Raw genomic sequence first — 14,109 nt, forward strand, 5'->3', positions numbered from 1 at the left:
AAAAATTAAAGTGATATGATAAAAACCATCTAGGGTCCAAATCCTAATAACCCCCCAAAAATGAAAGAAATTGGTTCAGCCGTATTAGCGTGATGAGGGAACAAAGGATTTGTACGTTCTCTTTTATATATATATATATATATATATATATATATATATATATATATATATATATATATATATATATATATATAAGAAGAGAAGAAAATTTCGTAATCTTGAAGGATGGAAGTACGAATCGAATTAAAATTTTGTTGATTTACATGTTTCATGAACTCTACTTCTAATCATTTTAGTCTTCCTATCTGTATGCGAAGGCGTAGCGCACAACCCGTTCGAAAAATTGGAATCAAATTTTAGAAGACGTAAGATTTGTGAAGGATTCCTCAAAGATTCTTTTAATTTCTTTCGTATGTTTCGAGTAATATATTCAGGGAAATCAGAGTGAATTTTATTGGTACAGTCCTCTCCAAAAATGGCTCTAACGATTTTCTTCATTTGGATCAATATGTTATTCATGGCTCAAAAATAAGCCAGTATTCGTTTGTCTCGAAAAGTTAAAGTTATGTGTTATTCCAATAATCATTCACAGTAGACAGAGAAAAATAATGGGAGTGACCGATCCTTGTTATTTAATATGTGGAAACGTCACAGTTTACGGAGTGTTTCCATGGCGTTTAAAAATAATTGGAAAGGCAATTACTATGTACTATCTTTCAGTATGTTTCTGCTAGCTTTTCTGTCATAGTGTAATTTATAACATGACTCAATCTTCCCTACATGCTATGATTGTAACACGTTGACAATGCTCTGAACCCGGACACGATTGGACTAAAGACGTTTCCTTCAGAACAACTCACGTCAAAACTAAAGGATCAGGTTGTGATTGTGACCTGTGTCAGGCCACCCGTGACACTAAATAAATCAATAAAAATAGAAAGGTATTTGTTTACAAACATATATAAATATAGGAAAGCGTTGTCGATCTTTTGAAAAGTTTTGACTTCAAAACAGTGAATGGGTTTGTTGAATAGTATTTGTAGTGTATTTTTACATTTTTAAAATACGCGAAGTCGTTCTTCATGGTCACGAGTTGAACAGTCTGAGACGTTAGACTGATCATTGTGAGCCGAACGCATCAAGGATTGGAGTCCCTCTAATGAACATGGGCGTTTTTAAACGTCTTCGATGTTATGCGTTCACGTCCGTGTCGAGTCCAAATAAATAATACTAAAATTTGTACGTACAATGCAACTCTTTAGTACCTAACACGTAATTTAAAATACCCAAGAATTTTAAAAGTTCTTTACTGTTCACAGTAACGTCATTTGAGAAGGGCAGAGGGTGGCAATTTCCTTCCCCTTCAGTTTGAGATATAGATATATTTTAATCAACTGTATATCAATATATTAATTTAAAGAGTGAAACTGTTGTCTTTGGAGAACTTTGCCCCTCTGCCCCAACCAAAATCTGAAGTGACGCTAATGTTTATTCATTAATGCATCACCAAAGCGCACTTCGTAACAATCCCTTTCCATCCTTCTAAACCCTTCTGGGTTATAACGTTTGATGGTATAGTAACTAAGATCCGTCCTCTATAGCAATTAAGATGTTACAGAGTGAAAATTACGAGCTGTATTAGAATAGTAATTACACGATTTTTCTGTTAACGATGAATGTTATTATTTTTACAAATCAAGATTACCAGCTTCAGACTAGTTCCCTTAAGCAGGTGTCCATTGTTCATAGCAGTACTGGAAGCCTTCTGCTGGAATGCTTTTCAGCTTGTTGGGAACGCTCTTTTGTATATTATCCAAAGTACCAAAATGGAACCCATTTTAAATGGGTTTTTGATCAAGGGGAATAAGAAAATTAGTCACAAGGACTGAGATAAGTTGAACAGAGGAGCAAAAAAACCTTAGGAATACTTTTTTCCCACGAATTTATTGATGGAAACTGCTGTGTGATATTGTGCGTTGTCGTGGTGCAGCTTCCAAGTGCGCGTAATGTCTGCCTGGTCGTACATGTGCCACCCTTTTCCTGAGTCTTTTAATGACCTTTCGATAAAAACAAAATAGCTTGATTCGCAATATCTTGCTGGTACAAATTCCTTGTGGACGATCCTTCGACTGTCAAAAGACGAATGAACATAAATTTGGTACACAATACACTGTAGACGGTCGCAACAATTCTGTAGCAAGTGAAGCAAGTTCACAACTAGTGCTGAATCAGCGGCAAGAATTAACTTAACTGCCATGTGAAGGCAACAACGTTGTCGATTTGTGGACAGTGTTACCAGTCTAATTACTTTCCTAGTACACCTCGTATACAACATCCATTGTTCTTTTGTATCTTTTTGTGTACAGAATTTCTCTCGAGTTCGAAGGAAGTCCGTGGAGAATGTCAATACTATTACTCTCTCTCTCCCTCCCTCTCTCTCTCTCTCATATTGTTATCTGTAAAATTGTCCTAATATGATATTTGTTGTTATATTTGTTGACTCAACAATAAGACGCTTTTTGAAAAGAATGAATATTAAAGTTTTGAAAGCTCAAAGAAGTTATAAAGTAAAAGTGTTTAATATAGTATACTGTGTATTTTAGTTTTTATTTATTTAGTATTTTGATAAATAAATTGAAAGAAAAATGATACAAAATTCAATATACTAAGGAAAGAGGAGCGTATTCATAGAAGTAAAATATTTCTCAATATTTGATGTGTGCATCCTCCTCTATCCAAACGGCCCCAGCAACGTGATAGGAAACCTGGTATCCCATTCTTTTCTTCACGAAAGAAAGCTGTCTGTTTAGCATTCAGTGATCATTCATTCTATAATTTATCAATTACATTAATTCTATAAACACGATTTTCTTTATTTGGTTTTTAACAATTTAGATAAGGTTGTTGCCATCATTTTTTTTTTTTTTGTATCTAATCCCTAAATAAATTATTTTTGGCGTATTTTTGAAATAAGATTAAACATTCTTTGAATATAAGGGAATGATATTTCCTCCAGATTAGCTTAATTTTTTTTCTACATAATCGATTACCTCTGAATGTGTGTTAGGTTTAAATCAATGATTACGTAGGGTCTACCACACGTAGTAATTTCGTTTGTCATATATACTAAAATAATCGTAGAAGACATTTGCACGAAACAAATTTATACAATATTCAACCTCCATGTTACAGCATTCATATGTATATTCATGGCCGTAACTTGTGGGGGGGCAGGGGGCAACTGTTCCCGCAGGAAAACTCCCCACCGTTCGAGGGGGCCCACTTTAAGACAAAATTGTCTTCTTCCATATACGATACAAACATGAAATTATAAGTGAAGCATCAAACAGGTTCACTACATTACATAAAGAAAACAGCACACAAAAGGTAAATGAAACAAAAATGAGTCGTTGGCCCATTTCAGTAAAAAATATTTACTATTAGACGCCCTAGAAATAATATTTATTGGTATGGTTTTGAGATTTGTCAATATTGTCCTCTTAATTAATTTGTCATGTATGGAACGGGCACTGGGCGTAACTAACGGCCCCGCAGACCTTGACGTGCGGGAGGGCTCAGAGGCGCTGGGAGGCCCATAAAAATTAAGAGAAAGATGGAAAGAGGGGGCCAAGAATTAGAGGAACAACTTTTTTAGGGGGCCTAAATACGCGTATTAATGTTTGCCCCCTCCAGAAATTACGGCGCTGTATATATTATACTCTTAAATAAAATGCGTAATATGAAGCCGTTGTCACTACATAACACTTATTATAATCTTACCATATCTGTCGTCATAATAAAAATCCTTCGTTTTTGTTACCTTCTAAAGCATATTCCCAATATAGAAAGTACTTTTCAGGATAAATCATACTCAGAAGATTACTAGAACTTTATTGTTTCTCTTGATCTGGACTCAGGAAACAGGAATAATCTCCAAGACCTTATTCGTATATTATGATAAAAAATATATTTAATTAATGCCTTAATTAATGTTATTTTATACGTATTGTTGGTTTTTCTAACACAGATAGATCTGTGTTTGCAATGTTGCATGTTAGCAGAATAATTACTAATTTTTTAAAAACTAAATATTTTTTATAGTATAAGGGTCAATACCCTGCATATCACACAGCATACGAAACGTTCTACTATATGCAGAATATTACAGACCCGGGCTTTTATATCATGGAAGGATGTAGCAGAGCTGGTTTATTGTTCACCTATGAGATTGCAGGTAAATTTTACTTACATTCACTGTATTTTTACATAGTTTCATTTAACTTGGCTCTTCTTATTGTACAATTTCATCTCATTTTGCAACTTTACATTTGTTTCTACTAACACGATTCTTTTTAAACTTTGAATGTATTCTTTTTATAAAAGATTCGAATTTTTGTTGTTAATATATTATGAAACGACACGACAGGCTATCACCGTAAAATGTTATGCTATTCCTGGGAAAATGTATACGTTTACATGAGAAGCTTATGTTCCTCTGAATAACAGTTTTAAATAAGATCACATTTCCCCATAGTTCAAGTGTTTTGTGCGTAATAAACAAGAACTGGCGATAATACCATAAAATCCAGTCGATTATTTTTAGAGTACGCATGATTACAGTTCCAATGATAATTCGATTGTTTCATAAACCCCCACTAATGATGCCAACTTAGAAAATTTTTTAAAAAGAAAGTGTCAAATTTCATTAAAACCCTCTTATGTTTAAAATGGTATTTTAATGTTGTATATTATTTCGTACGTACTAAGGTATAAGACAATGTAAATTTTGTTGAGGGTATAAAGATGAAACTAACATGTAAGAATGAATGGAAAAAATGAAATGAAATATTTGAGTTTTACGTCCCACGATTATGCCGGTTAGGCTAAAGGAGACGGTGATGATGGGTAATGAAGGAAATGGTGGAATGAAGAAAGTGGGAGGAAACGGGAGATCCCCGAGGAAACCTACGCACACGGTAAGAATGAATGGAGTATGTACTCCTAGGTAATGAGAGCACACAATCTCCAGGGTGAGCAGGGAATTGATATAGAAATAGTTTCGAATATTTCCTCTGGAATTCCCCCTAAAAACAGTTTTGCTATGAGTGTTCCGTTGATTCATTTGCTTTCACCTACAAATCCTTGGAAAGAAAAATCCCAAGTTGACAATACTTGTCTGAGAAATATTTCTCATATAAACTCTGCCAAAATTAAGTTTTATTATTGTTACCAAATTATTTATTATCTCCAACACAAGAAGTCAGTACTAGTTTAGCTCTAATAGCCTTAATAAGGCTAAGAAAGAAAGTTTATTACTATTACTACTACCACTGTTGTTATTGTTATTATTTAGCAGTGTAGTTAAAGCTGTAACATGAAACTGAACATTTTTCTTTTCTCTTTTTTTCTTCTTTAAAGTGTTTATATATTTGTATGGCTAATATGTTTCTTGCTTTTCATCGGTCGTCTTCCTAATACTATATTTTTTTTTATTATAATAAAATTATTGTTATTATTGTAATTAGCAAGGATTCTTATGGAAGATCTTTGCTTTCACTGGATTTTGAACGTTGTTTTTTTCAATTAGCTATTTTTTTTGTAATAGATTTTTATGTAAATATACTCTGAAACGTAAAACGTTTGTTTCTCTTATTCCATATATCAGTGTTGTAACTAAGAATAAAATCATGGAGACTCCATCTATTCTTTTAATTGAATTAAATTAATCGTTTAATTGACACATAATGATATTTTCTAGTCATTAATGATTTTGGGTAACATCTTTCCTTTTACACAGAGACATTACAGGGTGGTGTGTTAAAGGCGTTTGCATACTCCGATATATTTAATGATAGAACCTATGTTTTTACAAACATACGAGTGTTTCATTTAGACATATATTATACATACATTTTTTAGCAACTTCCAATTTATGAAACATGATTAATTCATTTACATAGAAACATATGGTTTCAATTTAACAAATTTGTATTATAACATACGTGTGAGTATTAATTTTATTTTCAAAATACAAGATTTGTTTCAAACAATCACAGGATTATTTCACTTATGTTAGATACGTCATGCGCTTTTAATTTCAATAACATTGCATGATATTGAACATGTGATTATGATTATTGAACATGTATATTTAGATACGAACTTCTATGTTATTAAAGTTATTAACAAACTCCTATTTTAACGTACAAGTAATTATTTCATTTAAATACAAACATACGTAAAAATGAAATGAAATGAAATCTTTAAATTTTACGTCCCACGCGCATGCCGGCTAGGCTAAAGGAGACGATGATGATGAGGAATTAATGAAATGGTGGAATGAAGAAAGTGGGAGAAAACGGGAGAATTCGGATACAAAAGTAGTTGTGGTTTTAACAAAACTCCACTTTTAATAAACGCACGATTACTTCATTTAGATTCAAACATATGATTCGAGATTGAACAATCTACTAATGTGGATGAACAAACTTACTTCATTTACATACAATCATATGACTTGTATTTAGACACATATACTGTTATTTTAATTTAGAATAAGCATTAAATTTGATTTTTCTAATACTAGTATAATTACATTATTTAGATAAAGATAATATCTATTTCATAGAAAATTTGAATGTATCATTCAGATAAAAGACAATGTGTATTGTAACTAACTTGAATTTTAAGAATCACGTTAGTACTTCACATAGTTACAAATATACAATTATTGTTTTAACATACAATAGCCAAATTTTAAGAAACATTCAGCTATTTCATGTGTATGCATTAAATTTCATGTGACAAGAAGTTATCTTAAAAATGATATTATGAAACAAGAGGAAATAACAAATTAAAAAAAATCCTTTCAGATAATAGAGCTGTTTTATTAGTATAGAACTACTTCTATCGATCTAATTTAGTGGAAAACTGATACGGTTTGCTCTTTTGTATTCACAGAATCTTTAATAATCCCTTTTAACGTAACCCATTATGCCGAAGTCATAACAAAAACTTTCGAAAAATTAAGGGAGAAAGGATACGACAAACGGTTAGAAGAATTTGGACTAACTCTAGGTGAGTTTCAAATACAATTTTAGTGTTTTTGTTTTTAGGGTAAATAATAGTAAATTCTTATTGGTTTATTTAGTTTTCATTCGTCACTTAATTTTTATAATAAATAAATAGATCACAAGGATAGTGTAGGGCCTATATCATATATGATCAATAAAACTCATTCGATATTAACCAAAATTGGGATGATGATAGAACTGTACGAGCTTGATAGGCATATTAAATATTATGGTGCTCACGGCTTCGGTTCCTTAGTTATTTGCCAGTAAACCGGTATTTTGATTTATTTAAGCCCAAACCAAAATTTGATAGGTAATAAGTTAAGAACCAAAGGCATACACATTACGATATTTCATATGCATATTAAGCTTATTAAGGTATACTAACATTTCAAATTTAGTCACGTGATAACCTTTGGTTCCCGAATTGTGGGCCACCAAATTTCGGTCTTAGACTTACAAATCTGTTAACGGAAGTAAATGTAGTGGGTATTTATAATGAAGTTTTACTAAAAATCAAGAATGAACTATTTTCTTTTTCACTACAGGGAAACTTACAAGTACACCGCATTATCCAAGGATTTTTTTTTTTTTGTGATTTTGTGTAACTATTACTGAATTAAGTTTATATAGTGAGTATTAATACGTTCAGTGTACTATAGTTCTAAATATTTCCAGATACAATTGAAGAATCACTTGAAGATTTCGTAAATGTAACTTACCAATGGGAAGAAAGCAGAAAGAATATTAATAAGCTGAAGTAAGTATAATAATTTTTCGTACAAATATTTGACTAAGTAACAATAACTTACTACACGAACACGGTAACTATTTTCCAACTATCTCTTGTTTTCTTAATTTTATTAGTACTTTATTAAATGTATAATATTTTCTTTAGTTTCGATTTTTTTAGAGTGACAATAACATTATTACATTGTTTTGTTAGGTTACGCTTTTTTTCTTGTCAAATCTTGTCAAACTTAAATCTTACGCACTTCCATACCAACTAAAGCTCTGAAATTTCGTATAGATTCGTAAACTCTACGACAATACAACATTCACATAATGTTTGCTGTAGCCTATCGTTTTACTGAAAAATTAATAAAAATTAGTTATTTGGGAATAATTTTCAAGCCCCTGCAGCTTATATAACTGAAATCTCCACAGACGTTTGGCTGGTTGCCGACAGCTTCATGACAACAAGTTTGAGCATAAAGTGTATAAGCTTACACATTTAAATTATGTAGTATTTTCAAGTTAAGAAAGTTACTAGTGTAGAATTGATTGTAGGATATAGAATAAAGACTAAAAAAACAATTAACAACCTTAAAAAACTTTTGTAAACCGTACTTTTCTAAAAATATATTTCAGAGGAATTGTTTATTTATTCATATTTCTGGGCATTATCGGATTCTATGACCATAAACCTGTCACGTATGAGAGATGAAGTCCTTGTGCGAACACATTATCCAGTGAAGGGGGAAAGAAAAAAGAAATAGGGAAGGAAGGAAGAATTGGGTTGATTTTGAGCTTAATGTGCCTTTCAGCAGCGAGACTACATGAGAAGGGACCTACTGATTAACCTGGCATCCGAACCACACGAGCTCCCACCGGGAATTGAATCCGGGTCCCAAACGCCAAAAGCGCGTACGAAGAAGCCTGAGATTTGTATGTTAGGTGCTATCCCGGCATTTGTCTGATGTGAAAGAGAAAAACTCAGGAAAAACCTCGCTCAAGATATCTGGACTGATAAAGATATTACTCATTTTCGACTGAGTGTCACCACCGTTAATCGAACCCGAATCCAAACATTTAAGAGGATATATATTGTAGGATAAAATGAGAAACTGAGACTGAGACCAAAAGCACTGGGTACAATCAAGCATATGACATCAAGCAGGGAACCACTGACTACAGTGGATTTTAAGATACCGCTTTCTTAAATATACCGGTAAGTAAGAACTTCAGCTTTCAACCTTAGGAATAGCATCCAAAGAATGTAGACGTTGTCTCATTTCTTACTTTTAGCCATAAAGAAAGAGAAAAAAGCTTTGTTTGTATGTTTTGTTAAAGCAGTTTTTTTTTATTTTTATTTATTTATTGTTACCGTTATTATGCGTAGTTTACAGAAGATAATTTTGACAAAGAAAACAGGAGAGAGAGTATTTTTAGAAGAAAATTTTTAACGGAAAGTCCTATTGATAAAAGCGTGGTCACTCACCTTTTAAAATTATCTTACATTCTCAACAATACGTAAGATATGTTAGTAGTATTCTTGCTTGAATAAACCAAGAATGTTATAAAATAGAGGATCTGCCCATATGTATCTTCAGCCTATTAAATCAATGAAGCCAAAAAAACAACCGAGCATCGGCACGTCTGATTGGCTACTGTCGTTTCCGTCATCGTCTGATTGGCTACTTTCGTTTCTGCCATGATTGTTGGCTCAGAACATTGCGATCTTATTGTGCGGAGTGGGCAGAGTAGGGGTGGCAAAACTGTGACGTATGGCTTCAAGATTTTGTTGTAAGGTCAGATCTTCTATTTTATAACATCCTTGGAATAAACATGGTCAAAAATGATTCACATTTTCGTACTTAGGGATTATTTTTCTGTAAGCAAGTTTTTATTCACATTGATATACGGAATACCTGATAATTTGTGCACGAAAAACTAGAAAAGTAGCGTAATGCTGAAAGATATATCTATCTACATATATTCATATATGTATACATATACGAGTATGTATGTATGTATACATGTATGAGGGACTAGTGAGATACTATATTTTTTAATACATAGATTTGGAACCCTTTGCCCCTTTTGAGTTATACATTTTAATCAAACTGACATGATAAATCTCAGTTCCATATAGGTACTGGTTATGTTTGAAAATTCATTTGAAACGATATATACATACGATCGACGTTGTTTGTTACATCATTAAGGAGAAATAATGTTGTACCGTTAATAACCTAACACTTGCTCTCACATTCATCGCAGTTCAATTGAAAAGCAGCACTATATCCAGAATACGTTTTTCCTCAAACATTTTCATACACTATATTTCCCAAAAGTGCAAATATGTACAGGTTTTCTCTTTGCATACATTAAGAACAATGTTTCCGCTACGACATATTAAAAATCACAGACATATTATGCCATATTTTCTACTAAAATGACATTCTATCGTTTGACCATAGTTTACATGCTTTCAGTACCACAGCATTTTCCAAATATTATATTAGGTAGTACTACTAAACATCACATCAACATTCTAAATATACAAAACGATACATATATGTGGGTCGTGTTACCATGTTTACCAGCCATTTGAATATCTATACACAATGTAGAGATAGTCGCATTCAAAGTCAACTTCTTATCTTCTGTCACTAAGCAGTGCCTCTCCAGCTTCGGCGGATAACCAAGTTTACACATGCCATGAGCTCATTGTAAGCTGCTATCACTTTCTTTCGTGCACACTATCTTACGTATACACTATTAAGGTTTCATTATAACAAATTATATCGAGTCAATCTTTTATTTCATTTTTCGAGTTTTTGCCAAGAATTGCCTCGTTTGACCGCACTACACGTCGTGCACATTTGTATCCATCTTTTAACTGGTATACACAATGTTATCAACTAAGAAATTCAGTTTTAGATTAGTCCTGGTATGAATAATACTCTGAAAACCTTAGTTCTGCCCATTAGTGTTGTCAGCGGCTCGAGCGGCTCGGCTCAGGTGAGCTGAGCTGGTTGGGCGCAACATCGTCCTGATTAACAACAAAGAAAAAATACAAGTTAGCTTACAAATATTTTTTCAGTTATTGATAAATAGATGGAAGTAATAAAACAAAACAAGACTAGATAAACCCAAAGGATGCCTTTAAAAAAACTACATAGATGCTGTTACATGACCTTAATAATAATAGTTGTAAGCGTACTCGATTTTCTTTACATATTTGTACTATTATTTCAATACTTTTTTGGATGATATTTACAACAGAGATCAAACTAGTGCCCACTGATTTAAGAGATTAATTAACAAATCAGTTACTACAAACTCAAATATAAAACATCCAACTTCGAAAATTGGGCTTTTGTTTTAACATTTTGTAGCACGCAGTTAGCAATTTTAATCGTGTTGTCAACAGCTCGAGCGGCTTGGCTCACGGCTCACGGCTCAGTCACCGGAAGTGAGCCGAGCCAAAAGCTCACCAAACTGAAGTTGCTCGAGTCCTCGGCTCAGTAGAACCGAACCGAGCCGAGCTGATGGCTCACCCTAACCGAGCCGGCTCCGATGGCTCACCTGAGCTGAACCGAACCGAGAAGATGGTCATCGCAACCAAGTCGGTTCGAGCCGATGGTTCATCTGAGCCGAGCCGAACCGAGTCGGTGGCTCATCGCAACCGAGCCGGCTCGAGCCGATGGTTCATTGCAATCGAGCCGATTGCTCAGTTGAACCGTGCCGAGCCGGTTGACATCACTACTGCCCATATTATCCAACTGTCCATATTACCCAAAATTGCCCTATCTGACGGGCCCCTTAAGTTATGCCAAATAAATTTGATACATAACTCCTTATTAAAAATAAGTTGGCAAGTGTTCAAGCGTTTTCGAAAATTCAACAGCTAAAGGCAAAACAGGGCAATTTCAATATGTTAATTTTTCATTTTATATTCATACAATAGCAAAACTAATGAAACAATTAACCTAATTAAAATCAATTTTTGAAAATAGTTAGCCCTTCGCTCGACCTGAGTATCTATTAGCACACTTTCACTGAAACTCAGTTCGTTTAAATGAATTTTTGAATATACTTAGTATTTGGTTAGAGAACTGGATTTTTACAACTTCATTTAGATTAAAATACGTATTCTAAGGGGAAGCGTGTATGGGAGGTACTCAAATTACACCTTTGAAATATTTTCCATAAATCTATTGCTTCCATGTGAAGGCCAAACAATTCAGCTATATCCTATAAAAGTGAAATATTTTAGACTATTCTGAAATATACATAAAAAAATGATGTGCTGGAAAAAGCAGAAGGTAGGGAAAGAGGACCACAAACGATGAGCGCTAATAGAACAATGTCGAGATGAAGAGTTGAACTGTAGACCGTAGCACATGAAAACCTCTAAATTTGACGATTATAACTTTGTCACTGTTGTAAGAAGATTTATGATGATGAGTTTAGAACAATATTATTTTAAATAGGATTTGACTAACGTATATGAAAAGAGAGAATAAGTAATTAGAGGTAATACATTTTTCAATTTTCTTCCTGAAATAAATCTTTTATATCTTTCCTTTGCGAGAATATTATTTAGACATTTCTTCTTCTTCTTCTTCTTCTTCTTCTTCTTCTTCTTCTTATTATTATTATTATTATTATTATTATTATTATTATTATTATTATTATTATTCGATACGTGGCATAACTACACCCTATGATCATGTCGCAGTAAGTGTGAACTTTAAATTCTAAATAAAGTATATGAAAATAAAATCAGTAGTTTTACGACCCACAGTTATATCCTTTAGGCTAAAAGAGATTGATGGTTTAGGGAAAGAGAATGATTATGAATGAAAAATTATTGGTTGAATAACACTGTGGGAAGAAGCGGAAGAATGGGTCCAAAACTCACGGACACAATGTTGTTCACCCCAAAATCGTATAGACTGGTTCGAAATTCTGATTCCTTGCATGAGATTTCTACCACTAAGCCACTATGCTCCAGTCTCTCCCTTTTTTAGGTGAAAATACCCGCATACATTAAGATTAACTTAATAATAATAAAAAGAATGTTTTTTAAAAATGTATTTCCATAAGAAGTCAATATTTCATATTAAAAAAAAATTTAACAACTAGTAAATACTTGCAAGTACTGTAGACCTGGTAAATTTCTATCAGAACTTGGTATAAAGTAATATAATTATTTCTTCAATGATTTATTACTTCATAGCAAAAGTGATTATTCATATCATAAGTTGTAGTAGATATTCACAAGTAGATACATGTAAAAATAGGGTGATGAGATTCTTATTTAGAGGTAAAAAATTCTTTATCTCTACATGCTCATCTATTCGAATACTCAAATATTCGAAGAATGCATCATTTGAATTTTCAACATAAAATAATTATTCGAATCGCTTAGTCGAACAATAATTTGAATAAGCATGTAATCATTTCAGTAACAAATAATACTTCGAATAACCTCTAATATATAAAGCTACATGACATAAGGCTTACATAACGGTGCTCTCTGACATAAAATCATGGGTACCTTCCGTTGACGTAGAAAGTTGAAATTTTGTATGCTTATAGCTTTAAGAGAGAAGCCTACAGAAAATTATGAAAAATGGATAAAAAAAAAAAGATTTTCAGAAGGGTAAAAAGGAGGATGAAAGAGTTCGCATGTTATTTAAAACATAGGAGTATTTTTGACATTAAATCTCAAGTTCTAGGTAATTTGAATTAGAATAAAAACTTGAATTTTATATAATTGTAGGTTTTTATAGCCTTATCTCAGTAAATGCCTCCAAATAAAAATACCCAAGAATAGTGAGATTTAATGGGAAACTAAAGAAAAATCTGTTACTTAAATGGACACCTTGCACACCTCATAATTGTTGGGTACTTTCGATAGGACTACAATGTTGCAATTCGACATGTTTCTAGCCTTCCGGAACTACCTCACTGAAAACTGCCAAAACGAAGTATTTTTGTTCCTGGAGGGTCTGAGTTAGGATGACCTTGTAGAAAAACGGGACAACTTTTTACTTTTGGGTCTCTCCGTTCTCTCTTTCTCTGTGTGTATGTGTGTCTCACAAAAAAGGGGCAAATTTACATTCTCGTTTTAAAACCTATTGAAAAGGTTGTGCAATTAATTCAATAACAAGTAACTATCAGCAACTAACAAAAAATGAAATTTTGAAAACATTACTAAAAATATATGAAATATTCATCAATATCTGTCAATCAACAAAATCTGTCACCAGCAGAATTTACAACGAACTACTCTCAGCAT

The 14,109-nt window shown here is 32.8% G+C and overlaps 1 protein-coding gene and 1 long non-coding RNA gene across 4 annotated transcripts in view; one reads left to right on the plus strand and one right to left on the minus strand.

Annotated features, from left to right (window-relative positions):
• The window catches only part of LOC145695205 (N-acetylated-alpha-linked acidic dipeptidase 2-like), a 148,516-nt gene that overhangs the window by 104,466 nt on the left and 29,941 nt on the right, over positions 1–14,109 (plus strand). For 2 of the 3 annotated variants that reach the window (XM_081772190.1, XM_081772191.1), the window contains exons 14-16: positions 4,102–4,234; positions 6,961–7,077; positions 7,752–7,833. In XM_081772190.1, coding sequence (XP_081628316.1) covers positions 4,102–4,234; positions 6,961–7,077; positions 7,752–7,833 — 332 coding nt within the window. The remainder of the gene's footprint in view (positions 1–4,101; positions 4,235–6,960; positions 7,078–7,751; positions 7,834–14,109) is intronic. The other variant, XM_081772192.1, reaches the window with a different exon arrangement.
• The window catches only part of LOC145695211 (uncharacterized), a 332,249-nt gene continuing 325,141 nt past the window's right edge, over positions 7,002–14,109 (minus strand). The window contains exon 3 of the long non-coding RNA XR_014133123.1: positions 7,002–10,851. This is a non-coding gene — a long non-coding RNA (uncharacterized LOC145695211). The remainder of the gene's footprint in view (positions 10,852–14,109) is intronic.

Source organism: Thermobia domestica, chromosome 9 (genome assembly GCF_964235325.1).
Source record: "Thermobia domestica chromosome 9, izTheDome1.hap1.1, whole genome shotgun sequence".
Lineage (NCBI taxonomy): Eukaryota > Metazoa > Arthropoda > Insecta > Zygentoma > Lepismatidae > Thermobia > Thermobia domestica.